General features: G+C 41.7%; 1 protein-coding gene across 1 annotated transcript in view; it reads left to right on the top strand.

Moving 5' to 3' along the window:
* The window catches only part of grk5l (G protein-coupled receptor kinase 5 like), a 183,310-nt gene that overhangs the window by 90,204 nt on the left and 80,385 nt on the right, over positions 1 to 12,721 (top strand). Inside the window, exon 3 of the mRNA XM_039768599.1 lies at positions 9,551 to 9,663. Coding sequence (XP_039624533.1) covers positions 9,551 to 9,663 — 113 coding nt within the window. The remainder of the gene's footprint in view (positions 1 to 9,550; positions 9,664 to 12,721) is intronic.

The raw sequence follows: 12,721 nt of genomic DNA on the forward strand, positions 1-12,721 counted from the left end.
ACTGAGGCCTAAGGTGTCCTGGTGCCAAGTGCACATATGAACACCCTTATGCTTGAACATGGTGTTCATTATGGACAATCCGTGGCGAGCACAGAAGTCCAATAACAAAACACCGCTCGGGTTCAGATTGGGGGGGCCATTCCTCCCAATCACGTCTACATGTGCTTTGTGGACTTGGAAAAGGCGTTCGACTGTGTCCCTCGGGGAATCCTGTGGGCGGTGCTCCGGGAGTATGGGGTACCGGACCCCCTGATAAGAGCTGTTCAGTCCCTGTACAACCGGTGTCAGAGCTTGGTCCGCATTGCCGGCAGTAAGTCGAGCCCGTTTCCAGTGAGAGTTGGACTCTGCCAGGGCTGCCCTTTGTCACCGATTCTGTTCATAACTTTTATGGACAGAATTTCTAAGCGCAGCCAGGGTGTTGAAGGGGTCCGGTTAGGTGGACTCAGGATTGGGTCACTGCTTTTTGCAGATGATGTTGTCCTGTTTGCTTCATCAGGCCGTAATCTTCAGCTCTCTCTGGAGCGGTTCGCAGCTGAGTGTGAAGCGGCTGGGATAAGAATCAGCACCTCCAAATCCGAGACCATGGTCCTCAGCCGGAAAAGGGTGGAGTGCCCTCTCAGGGTTGGGGGGGAGATCCTGCCCCAAGTGGAGGAGTTTAAGTATCTCGGGGTCTTGTTCACGAGTGAGGGAAGAATGAATCATGAGATTGACAGGCGGATCGGTGCGGCATCCACAGTGATGCGGGCTCTGCATCGGTCTGTCGTGGTGAAAAAAGAGCTGAGCCGTAAGGCAAAGCTCTCAATTTACCAGTCAATCTACGTTCCTACCCTCACCTATGGTCATGAGCTATGGGTAGTGACCGAAAGAACGAGATCGCGAATACAAGCGGCTGAAATGAGTTTCCTCCGCAGGGTGTCTGGGCTCTCCCTTAAGGATAGGATAGGATGAGGAGCTCAGTCATCCGGGAGGGGCTCAGAGTAGAGCCGCTGCTCCTCCGCATCGAGAGGAGTCAGATGAGGTGGCTCGGGCATCTGATCAGGATGCCTCCTGGACGCCTCCTTGGTGAGGTGTTCCGGGCACGTCCAACCGGGAGGAGGCCCCGGGGAAGACCCAGGACACGCTGGAGGGACTATGTCTCCCGGCTGGCCTGGGAACGCCTTGGGATTCTCCCGGAAGAGCGAGAAGAAGTGGCCGGGGAGAGGGAAGTCTGGGCTTCTCTGCTTAAGATGCTACCCCCGCGACCTGACCTTGGATAAGCGGAAGAGAATGGATGGATGGATGGATGGTCCCTAAATATAATCTCATCTTCTTGATCATTATAAATTCTTGAAGGCACGGAAATCTGACACCTAGGCCTGCTAGAAGACTAGTCTGGTCTTTCAGTGTTATTTTAAAAAAGATGAAATATGAAGAAAATATTCTTGCCCATTTAAACTGCAGCAATCAAACGCTTTAGAAAACAACATTCCTTGCTCTTTAGCAACAGTAAATACATATTTTAAAGCAGATATAAAAATAATGAATTATTTTAATATGATATGAAAGGTATGTATTGAGTAAGGTGGACTTCCATGCAAATACTTTGCACTTTGCAGTTGTCAGTGTGCATCTGCCTAATAAACAATAGGTAAAAGCTACTCTGTAGTTGGAGAAAAATGCAGTGTTCACACCAATACAGCTGTTTTGTTTCTATTTAGTAGAAACTGTTACTCCTAATGCTAATTTTGTAATTGTTGAAAACTCAGTTTTGTCTTCTTTTCAAAGTCCACAGACTAGAGAATCCTGGGGACCTTATTATTCCTGCAAAAAACTGTCTTGTAGTTGTTTTACATTTTTTTTTTTTTTTAGCACTCTGCCTTTTCTACAGATCATTAAAAAATTTCTTCAATTTACAGATTGAACCTTTTTTTTCCCTTAATTCACCTTTAATCTCCTCCCTTTCACATCCTAATTTATAACTTCTTGTCCTTGGTTACCTGCACAAAGCAGATCCTCTCATGTGCTTCTGTTGCACTGAATGACCAACTAACCATTTAACTTCTCTTATTTCCTCTAATGGCTGCTTTTTTACCTTCTCTGGTGTTTCACTCATTTCAACTCCCCTGATATTGATCATTTCTTCAACTCCTATATATGTAACTTATTTTTCCCTTTAACACTAGAATTAACAGTGCCTACGAAAAAACTCGTAGATCCGTCCCACCTTAAAACGCTTTGCACCTCTCCGTCAGCGTTATTTGTCCTTTAAATGTGTTGATAAGCAGCAAACAGCAAGCAGCCTGCTATCACAACCCCCACCTCGCACAGTTTTCTCAGCTCAAGTCTGTTTACCTGCATGTCAGTTGCTTAGAGTTGTATAGAATGAGAAGTCAAGCAAAATTACACGTTTTATAAATACTATGTCGTTATTTAGAACACTTGCATTTCATGTGTGTTCCATGTCTGCAACAATCTATGTAAACACATCGTTAAAGCAGAAACGTTTTTCATGTTTTAGTAATAATTGACAAACTGTAGACATGAAGTGTATAATGTGTGAATCCTGAATTCCAAATATCAAAGAAACACTTTCACAAAAGGTACAAATATAACAGAATAAATGCGCTTCCATTCAAAAATATAACTGCAGAAAAACAACCTGCGTTAGGGTGCGACATTTACATGCAGTTGCTACGACAGTTTAGGTGGAGCAACGGTATCAGCTGTTGACTGGTAATCGAAGCTTCACGGGTTCGATCTCGGATGAGTCCGTTTTGAGAAGTGAGCTACTTGTATTCTTACTACTTTAGAATAAAAACATACATTTGATTCCAGTCTATAACAGCTGGTGTAATTTATGATACTTGTAAAGGTTAGCTTTGTTTTTTTTTTTATTCAATTTTATTCTCTCAGCTGCATTCACAATCCCAACTCATCACCCCCTCACCCCCACATTTGACACTGCTGTTTTCACATAGACGCGATATAACAGAGGTAAACTCAAATCATGACGATGGTTCTACATCGAATCAAAAATGCACTTTTGCCATCTGCACTCAACTTGTGACTATAGGAAGTAAGTAATTAAATATAGGTAAATGGGTAAATAACATGCGATCTGGCTTTTATGTAAGTAACATATAAATGTTAATCTTTTGGGCACATGCACCATCCTTTGTATGTAAGAGCCAAATCGAACTGGACAGTCTCTGATCTGGAGGGATAAAAACTGACACACAAACGCTGGTGAATCTGCCTTCTTTGTATCTCACCATCACTTTTTTTTTTTTTTTATTCAGTTTTATTGAGTGTTCCTGCTGCACTGAATAAGCTCACACCTTCTGGTGCACAATGTCAAAGCAGCATGGAGAAAAAAAAGAAAGAGACAAATATATGGGACATTGGGTATAAAATTAATCAGAAAACATCGCACTAATGCAATATTATTTGAAAACGAACAGCGTCAGATCAGGTGTGAATTTACGCTGGCACGGTTACTTAGAGTCAGATCAGGAGAGGCGGGGGGTGGGGTGTTAGAGCGTGATTGTGATTGAGAGAATAAAACTGGAGCTTATTCAGTGCAGCCCCCCAGTTTTATTGTCTGATTCATGTTCAAGCTTCCAGACACACACGCCACCCCCTTCCCGATCTGACACTGTTTTCAAATAAAGACATTGTACGAACTTGTTTTGTTACACCCCCTCTTTATTTGAAAACCGTGTCAGATCTTGTGCGCCAACTAGACTGGGAAAACTGTGGACGTGGATGTCAGTGTTGTGCGAGAATGAGAATGACTGTGGATGTAAATTTTTTTTATTCAATTTTATTCTTGAGTGTTCTTGAGGTGAACTCAGGTCAGAGAAAGAAAACAGAAGCCCTCCTCGCAAGAAACATCCACTCACATGTAAAAACAACGCAGCTGCACCAGGCGTAAAGGCGAAAGATGGCACCGTTTGAATACAGGGCGAATTCCGGCGTCATCCTGCCAATCACCTGTCCTTCAAAGAAACAGCACGGCTTACAGAGCTCGCCAACGTATTGTACAGAGCTCGCCAATGTATCGTGCAGACTCATGTTTGTGATTATATTTTGTGATGGTCTTTACATAAGAAGCATTTATATATTACTTAACAGATCGGATGTTACTTATCTTGATTTATTGACTTATCTTCCTACAGCATAAAGTCACAAGTATACTACAGAGCTTCCTCTGTTTGATTGTCAAGGGCATGCTCACAAATTACACATGTAATGCCACGAAAAATACCTGCTGACACTTTAGTACGTGAGTAATGGAACGAGAATGCAGTTAGACTTTTTTTGGGCACATACACCACACAAGTGTTTAGATCTGGACGGTGTTGCTTTGGCAAGCTCTGTAAGCTGTGCTGTTTCTTTGAAGGACAGGTGATTGGCAGGATGATGCCGGACTTTCGCCTTTACATCTGGTGCAGCTGCGTTATTCTTATACCTGTATGCAAGTGGACGTTTCTTGCGGGGAGGGCTTCTGTTTTCTTTGATCTGAGTTCACCTCTGTTTTAGTGCGTCTTTATTTGAAAACAACAATGTCGGATCGGGGCGAGCGTGAACGCGACTGAGAGAATAAAACTGAATAAAAAAACGCTAACTTTTACAAGCACTATAAATTTACAGCAGTTGTTACAGACGTAAATCAAATGTATTTTTTTATTGTATAATAACAATAATAACAGCTCTCTACTCAAAACGGTAAACTTGAGAAGCTGCCAGCATCGAACCCAGAGACTCTTGATTGGGAGTTATATTCTTGAATAAAAGCGCACTTGTTTTGTTACACTTGTACTTTTTGTGAAAGTGTTTATTTGATATTTGGACTTCAGGCTTCACACCTTATACATATGTCGTAAAGACGGACCTTGGGTGTGTGTGTGGGAACTGTTAACATTTGAATCTGATGATTGTATATAGTGCGGAACTGAACTCTCTATACTATTCTGTCCTCTGCATCTCCTGGAGTTCAAAAGAAATACCAACATGCAGTAACATGCATAACAATATTGCCTTAGTGCAACAGCATTTTCCAAAATGTACAATATAGGTCATAAAATAAATTATTCCAAATCTTATATATACCTAAGTCTCCCTTTTTAGTCAGCGCGGCTTTGACATCATGGATCAGAAGGTGCATACTAATTCAGTGTGAGCAGGAGCACTCAAGAATAAAACTGAATAAAAACAAATTAACATCCACAGTCATTCTCAGTCATGCACACCACTCACATTCACGTCCACAGTTTTCTCAGTCCCAGTCTCGTTCGCGCACAAGATCTGACGCTGTTTTCATTTAAAGAGGGGGTATAACAAAATTAAGTTTGTTTGTTATATCACGTCTTTATCTGAAAATGGTGTCAGATCCGGAGGGTGTGTGGACTTGAACGTGAGAGAGAGAATAAAACTGAAACTAAACTAACTTTAACTAAATTTATAGACACAAATGAAATGTATGCTTTTATTGTATGAATTTAACAATAAGAGCAGCTCATTACTGAAAATGGTAAATTTGGAAGCAGCTGATATCGAAATCGCAACCTCTTGGTATCTCATCCCCCCCCGCCCACCTCTGCAGTTCATTTCGCAGTTTCTCAGTGCTCAGTGTTTATCTTCGAGTGAAGTGTTGGAGCTTTATAGGGTAAAATAGTACATCATCAGTTGGAATGCATACATTTCATGTGTGTTCTGTGTCAACAACAATCTATGTAAAACGTAGTTAACACAGAAATGTTTTTCATGTTTTAGTAATAATTGAAAAAATGTAGACATGAAATGTATAATGTGTGAAGCCTGAAATACAAATATAAAATAAACACTTTCACAAAAGGTACAAGTATAACAAAACAAGTGCACTTTTATTCAAGAATTTAACCGAAGAAAAAAGAAAGCAGGTTACGGTCGGAGGTTGATACGACAGCTTGCGTGGTGCAATGCTAAGAACTGCTGTCTTCCAATACCAGGCTGCTTGCTGTTAATGAACACATTTACAGGACAAAAGACTGATGGAGAGGTGAGAATGGATTTAAGGTGGGCCAGATTTACAAGCTTTCTTGTAGGCTCTGGTAATTCTAGTGTTAAGTGATACACTCAATGACTTCTTCTTCTTCTTCTTCTTTTGGCTGCTCCCATTAGGGGTTGCCACAGTGGGATCATCGTCTTCCATATCTTTCTGTCCTCTGCATTTTGTTCTGTTACACCCATCAACTGCATGTCCTCTCTCACCACATCCATAAACCTTCGCTTAGGCCTTCCTCTTTTCCTCTTCCCTAGCAGCTCTATCCTTAGCATCCTTCTCCCAGTATACCCAGCACCTCTCCTCTGCACATGTCCAAACCAACGCAATCTTGCCTCTCTGACTTTGTCTCCCAAACATCCAACTTGAGCTGACCCTCTAATGTACTAATTTCTAATCCTATCCATTCTCATCACACCCAGTGCAAATCTTACCATATTTAACTCTGCTACCTCCAGCTCTATCTCCTGCTTTCTGGTCAGTGCCACCGTCTCCAACCCTTGTAACATAGTTGGTCTCACTACCGTCCTGTAGACCTTCCCTTTCACTCTTGCTGATACCCGTCTGTCACAAATTACTCTTGACACTCTTCTCCACCCATTCCACCCTGCCAGCACTCTCTTCTTCACCTCTCTTCCATAATCCCCATTACTTTGTACTGTTGATCCCAAGTATTTAAACTCATCCACCTTCGCCAACTCTACTCCCTGCATCCTCACTATTCCACTGACCTCCCTCTCATTCACACACGTGTATTCTGTCTTCTTCCTACTGACCTTCATTTCTCTCCTCTCTAGAGCATATCTCCACCTATCGAGGGTCACCTCAACCTGCTCCCTACTATCGCTACAGATCACAGTGTCATCAGCAAACATCATAGTCCACGGGGACTCCTGTCTAATCTTGTCTGTCAACCTGTCCATCACCATTGCAAATAAGAAAGGTCTCAGAGCTGATCCCTGATGTAATCCCACCTCCACGTTGAATGCATCCGTCGCTCCTACCGCAGACCTCACCACTGTCACACTTCCCTCGTACATATCCTGTACAACTCTTACATACTTCTCTGCCACTCCCGACTTCCTTATACAATACCACAGCTCCTCTCGAGGCACCCTGTCATATACTTTCTCCAGGTCCACAAAGACGCAATGCAACTCTTTCTGGCCTTCTCTAAACTTCTCCATCAATATCTTCAGAGCAAACATTGCATCTGTGGTGCTCTTTCTTGGCATGAAACAATACTGCTGCTCACTAATCATCACCTCACTTCTTAACCTAGCTTCCACTACTCTTTCCCATAACTTCATGCTGTGGCTCATCAGTTTTATTTCCCTGTAGTTACTGCAGTCCTGCACATCCCCCTTATTTTTAAATATCGGCAACAGTACACTTCTTTTCTACTCCTCAGGCATCCTCTCACTTTCCAAGATTCCATTAAACAATCTGGTTAAAAACTCCACTGCCATCTCTCCTAAACACCTCCATGCTTCCATAGGTATGTCAACTGAACCAACAGCCTTTCCATTTTACATCCTCTTCATAGCTGTCCTTACTTCCTCCTTGCTAATCCGTTGCACTTCCTGATTCACTATCTCCATATCATCCAACCTCTTCTCTCTCTCGTTCTCTTCATTCATCAGCCTCTCAAAGTACTCATTCCATCTGCTCAACACACTCTCCTCGCTTGTGAGTATGTTTCCATCTTTATCCGTTATCACCCTAACCTGCTGCACATCTTTCCCAGCTTGGTCCCTCTGTCTAGCCAATTGGTACAGGTCCTTTTCTCCTTCCTTAGTATCCAACCTCTCATACAACTCATCATACACCTTTTCTTTAGCCTTCCCCACCTTTTGCGCCTTATTTCCATGTACTCTTGACTACTTTCTGCATCTATCTGACTATCCCACTTCTTCTTTGCCATCCTTTTCCTCTGTATACTCTCCTGTATTTCCTCATTCCACTACCAGGTTTCCTTTTCCTTCTTCCTCTTTCCAGATGTCTTGCCAAGGACCCTTGTTGCTGTCACCCTTACTACATCTGCTGTAGTTTCCCAGCTGTTTCATGTCCAGCTGTATATATGGGAAAAACATCAAAAACACTTGCCAGACATACACAGGAACATCAAAATGCAGTCAGAAGAAAGAACCCGTAGTCCCTGATTTATGCACATACAAGTTTGACCGGACACAAATTTAAATGGGACTCAGTGCAAGTGAAATTCAAAGCTAATATTAAAAGTGACAGAGAACTGGCTGAAACGTGGCTATTTAATGAAAACACCATTAGCAGACATTTGGATGTGAATCCAGCATATGCAGGTGTGAAAAGAATACATATACAGTATATTAAAAATAAATGACACGTATAAACTATTTTACAATGTATGTATAATTGCAAGAGGCAGATCAATACTTGACAACAATCATGGACGAATCTAGTAAGTTTTTAAGCTTTCATGTTCCTATGATGCCCCATTAGAATCTGCTATAAAATGTCAGTGAAGGCAAGACATTATTAAAAATGTATAGAAAACACTTAACTATAGAACACGATTTTGCATGTTAAATCCACAGAAAAAAACTTTGAATAACAATAATAATTCATAATTCTTTACATTTATATACCACTTTTCTTAGTGATTAGGGAGCCACTTCAGCCACCACTAATGTGTAGCATCCACCAGAATGATGCGACGACAGCCATTTTTGCACCGGTATGCTTACTACACATGAGTTATTGGTTGGTGAACTGATGAGCCATATTGACTTGGCCAAGGTGGACAATTTAGCCAAGACATTGGGATATACCTTGCTCTTTATAAAGGATGTGCAAGAAGAGTCAGGACCTCAGTTTTACATCTCTTCTGAAGGACATTGGATTCACATTTAGACATCTAGGTAAACATCCGCTTCTAGACTCACCAAATACTCGTTTCAGCAGCAACTTGAGCTTTTTCCCAGATGGTCTCCCATCCAAGTACTGGCTGGGTTCGAACATGCTTCCCTTCAGGTGTATGACCTCTTCTGTAGTGCATGTGGTATGGCTACCGACTATACTCAATACTGAACTTATCCTTTTAAGAATCTTTATGCCAAAAATAGTAGTTTTCTTAGCTTATGAGCAAATGTGTGTTTTCTTTTTCTTGCTCTGCCTGTTATCACCTACTGTGCTTTTGGTTGCCTGTGTATAGGGTTGCATTCAGAAGCTGACCTTTGAACTGCTGTTAGTATCCTGGTCGGGGTGGGGGAATAATTAAATAAAGTTGGTAGGAGACCAATGTATAAACATTGTATGGCTGTTCAGTGTGATTTGGTAAAATAAAGACAGATATATAAATAGGAATACTATTTTACGTAAAACCTTTTGGAGTGATTTTTGTTCAAAATTCTTCTAATATCTCGTTTTGCATTTTTTGTATTTTTTGTTCTTCGCATTGAAACTGGTAAGTTATTCAGCTTGCCGAGACCATTTCATAGAAAATGATGAGAATCTAAACCTGATGTCACATATCTTAATTTTTTTTAGACAAAGATTACAACAACCTCTGTAACAAACAACCCATCGGCCGTCTCCTTTTTCGTCAGTACTGTGAGACACGTAAGGAACTGCTGCGCTGTATCCGCTTCCTGGATGCTGTGGTAAGATAATATGCCTAACTCAAAACTTTTTCTTTTTTGAGGCCACATGTTGAAGGGACATGAATGGAAGGAGGGAATTACATTTTATTTAATAAATTTGTATCTTTTTAGACTGAGAACATCTATTCAAAATAAAAGTATGCAGGCATCATCTGCAGCTGAATGTTTCTGTCAAAATGTTAATGTAATTCTTAACTGTGAATACACACTGCCAGAAGACTGTACAGTGAATCGATTCACTCTAATTTACAGAGGCTCAGAACATTTCAGCCTATTTTACAAGGTATAGAATAATAATTTTTCTTTTTTTTACTACAAGTGGCAGAATTGGGTGATAGTTTGATTTTCTTGCTACACTTTAAAAACATACGGTTAGCTGATTACTAGAGATGTTGTGAAGAATGGCTGTTGTAGCCGACTACTGAGACCTAGTGAGATATAGCGCTCCCCCTTATTAAGTACTGTATATTTATAAATTGTTCATGTTTCCATTCTTTTGATGGATGTCATTTCTCTTCCATTAGTAACAGTAAGATGTTTGAGAAGGGATCAAGGCATTTAAGCTTGAACATTTTGTCTTTTTTCTGATTCATGGTGGGCTGGTGAGTTGTGTTTGGCTTTATTTCTGGGCTCGGCTGCAAAATGTTACGTCACAAAATAGAGGCACCAGAGGCCTTTGCATTGCCAAAGCCAGAGGGAGAGATAATGATGGAAAGAATTTGCGAGGGGGTGGTGCAGAGTTACTGCTGAGCTCAATGACGTCAATGCTATTTGGCCTGCCATTTGGCCATGCTGAGATCCATATGCCAGAGCATGTTGTTTCCTGTCAAGATTCAATTATCACTCGAGAATTACTTTTTTTTGATTTGTGTGACTTTACTCCCTGTTCGTGGTCTGTCACACTCTGCAGATCAGTGCAGAAAGCAAAACCTTTATCCATGTATACTTCCACAACTTCCATAAGTTTGAAGGACCCTTCTACCCTTTTTATGGAATGTGAATTAAAAATGCTATATGGAGGAAATTGTTCCTTTAAAAGCCTCAAAGGCCCTACAAAAGGCAAGCAAATTTCTCATGCAAGTGAGATTTATTTTTTTATTTTTCAATTTATTGGCAACACTAATTGATATGTAAGAGTCGAGCCTAATTCTGCTCAGAAGAAAAATCCTCCCAAACAGTATCAAAACGAAAATTAATATTTAGGAAATCTGAAGTAAAGGTGAATACATGAAAGCCATTACAGATGGTATCCTCATCCTTATTTTCTTCCACTTTCTGAGAATGAGTTAGAAAATACATAATGGTTTAAATTACAATGCTGTTATATAGCACCTATAACCACAAGTTTCCTCACATATACGGTTTACAAATATCTGCATATGACAGAACTGTTATAATTTACATACTCTTCTTGTTAATAATTTATAGTATTTCAAATAAAAATTAGATTAGTTTCCTAAGAAGGCTGTGGAATGAATTATAGTCTCATTTAGCTAATACGGTTGTGATAACAAAATGAAAAGTGGAATTAAAAAATATTCCTGAAATGTAAAACCTGGTTAGCAATGGCCATCAACTAATGGAAAACTCTGAAGTAATAATCATTAAGACTTTTAAAGTAGTCACTATTGCCCCGTGAAACCCAACAGACAGACGTCCAGGAGACATGTATAAAAGCACCAAGAAGATTTTTTAATTATTTTCTTCAATAAAATGCACAAAGCACCACACACTCCACAATTCACTAATAACAATAATCAATAATAATACAGTAATAATCCCCCAACTTCCAGCAGCTTCGTCACCCAACCATCCCAACTCCGGCTAAGCTTGTTGGGCCTCCAACAGTCCTTCATATATTCCTTGACCCGGAAGTGCCCCTTCTCTTTTTCCGGGTCAAACGCCACATCATCAGTCCTCAAGCATCCCGGAAGTACTATGGGCTTCTGTCCTCGTGACTCCTAAGTACTTCTGGGTTGTAGGAAAAAATAAAAGTCCCCAGGTCCTTTATGTGCTTCCCCCTGGCAGCAGCCACGGCACCCAACAGGGCTAAGAAAATGAACTCCATGATGCCCTGAGAGAATCCGGGGTACAGTTAACGTCAAGGGGATCTGCTATCTAGTGTCTTGGGGGAGGCAGTGTCCTGGAAAGACTGCCCTTCTCCATTCTTCCCATTCTGCTACATCCCGACCGCATTGAGCTGCACCCCCTTTAATTTTGGGTGAGACCGGCGCTGATGTCTTAAGGCTTGGGAAAAACCAGAAGTCAGCACTATCCCGCTGCTCTCATGCCCCCGCTCCTTCTACCAGACACTTGGTCATCACCCCTATATCAGTTGTGGGAATCGAGAGTACGTGGTAGCCGATACTAGCCAATCGTGCTGTCCTTGTACTCTGCGTCCCAACTTCATGTATGGTACTGGTCGAAACCACCTGTACCGCCGAATCTGTCATCTGAGGAAGCTCCCATCCAAAGCGGTGCAAGTATTCCTCCACCCACCGTAAAGGTGCTTTGGCTGTCGCTCCCAACTCATCGATGCTCTTTTTCATCAAAGAGATGACCTGAAAAAGGCTTTTTACAGGCTGGTTTACCTTTTCCACCTCTCGCACATTGAAGTCACTTTCCTGATCGGCTGGTGACAAGCTTGGACTTTCAAAAGCCCTGTCCTCCAGCTGTGAGCTGGCAAGCGTCTCCTGCGCCTGTGCAGTTGGCCTTTTGGGATTTGGAGTTTGGTATACTGGCTTCAAGATGACCGCAATCCGCCTGACTCTTTTTTTCAGCGGATCGATCAGTCACTCCCCGAACCTCCTTACCTTCTTTTATGGCTTGCGATGCTTCGTCTGCCTTCCCCTACCTTTTTGGGAAATCCGCCTCCGTCGGGATGTCTTTAATCCAGCATACGGGCCACTGTTGACCTCCACTATCCCATGATGCCTCAGGTGTGGTCACATGTCCGTTGGCAGAATGCATGAGGAAGTCTTCCATGTTCGGACGTCCCTCAGAAAGCGCACAACCGTCTTCGGGAAGATTCTTTGTCTTTACTACGAACTCCGGATGA

This window comes from Polypterus senegalus, chromosome 11, assembly GCF_016835505.1.
Source record: "Polypterus senegalus isolate Bchr_013 chromosome 11, ASM1683550v1, whole genome shotgun sequence".
Lineage (NCBI taxonomy): Eukaryota > Metazoa > Chordata > Cladistia > Polypteriformes > Polypteridae > Polypterus > Polypterus senegalus.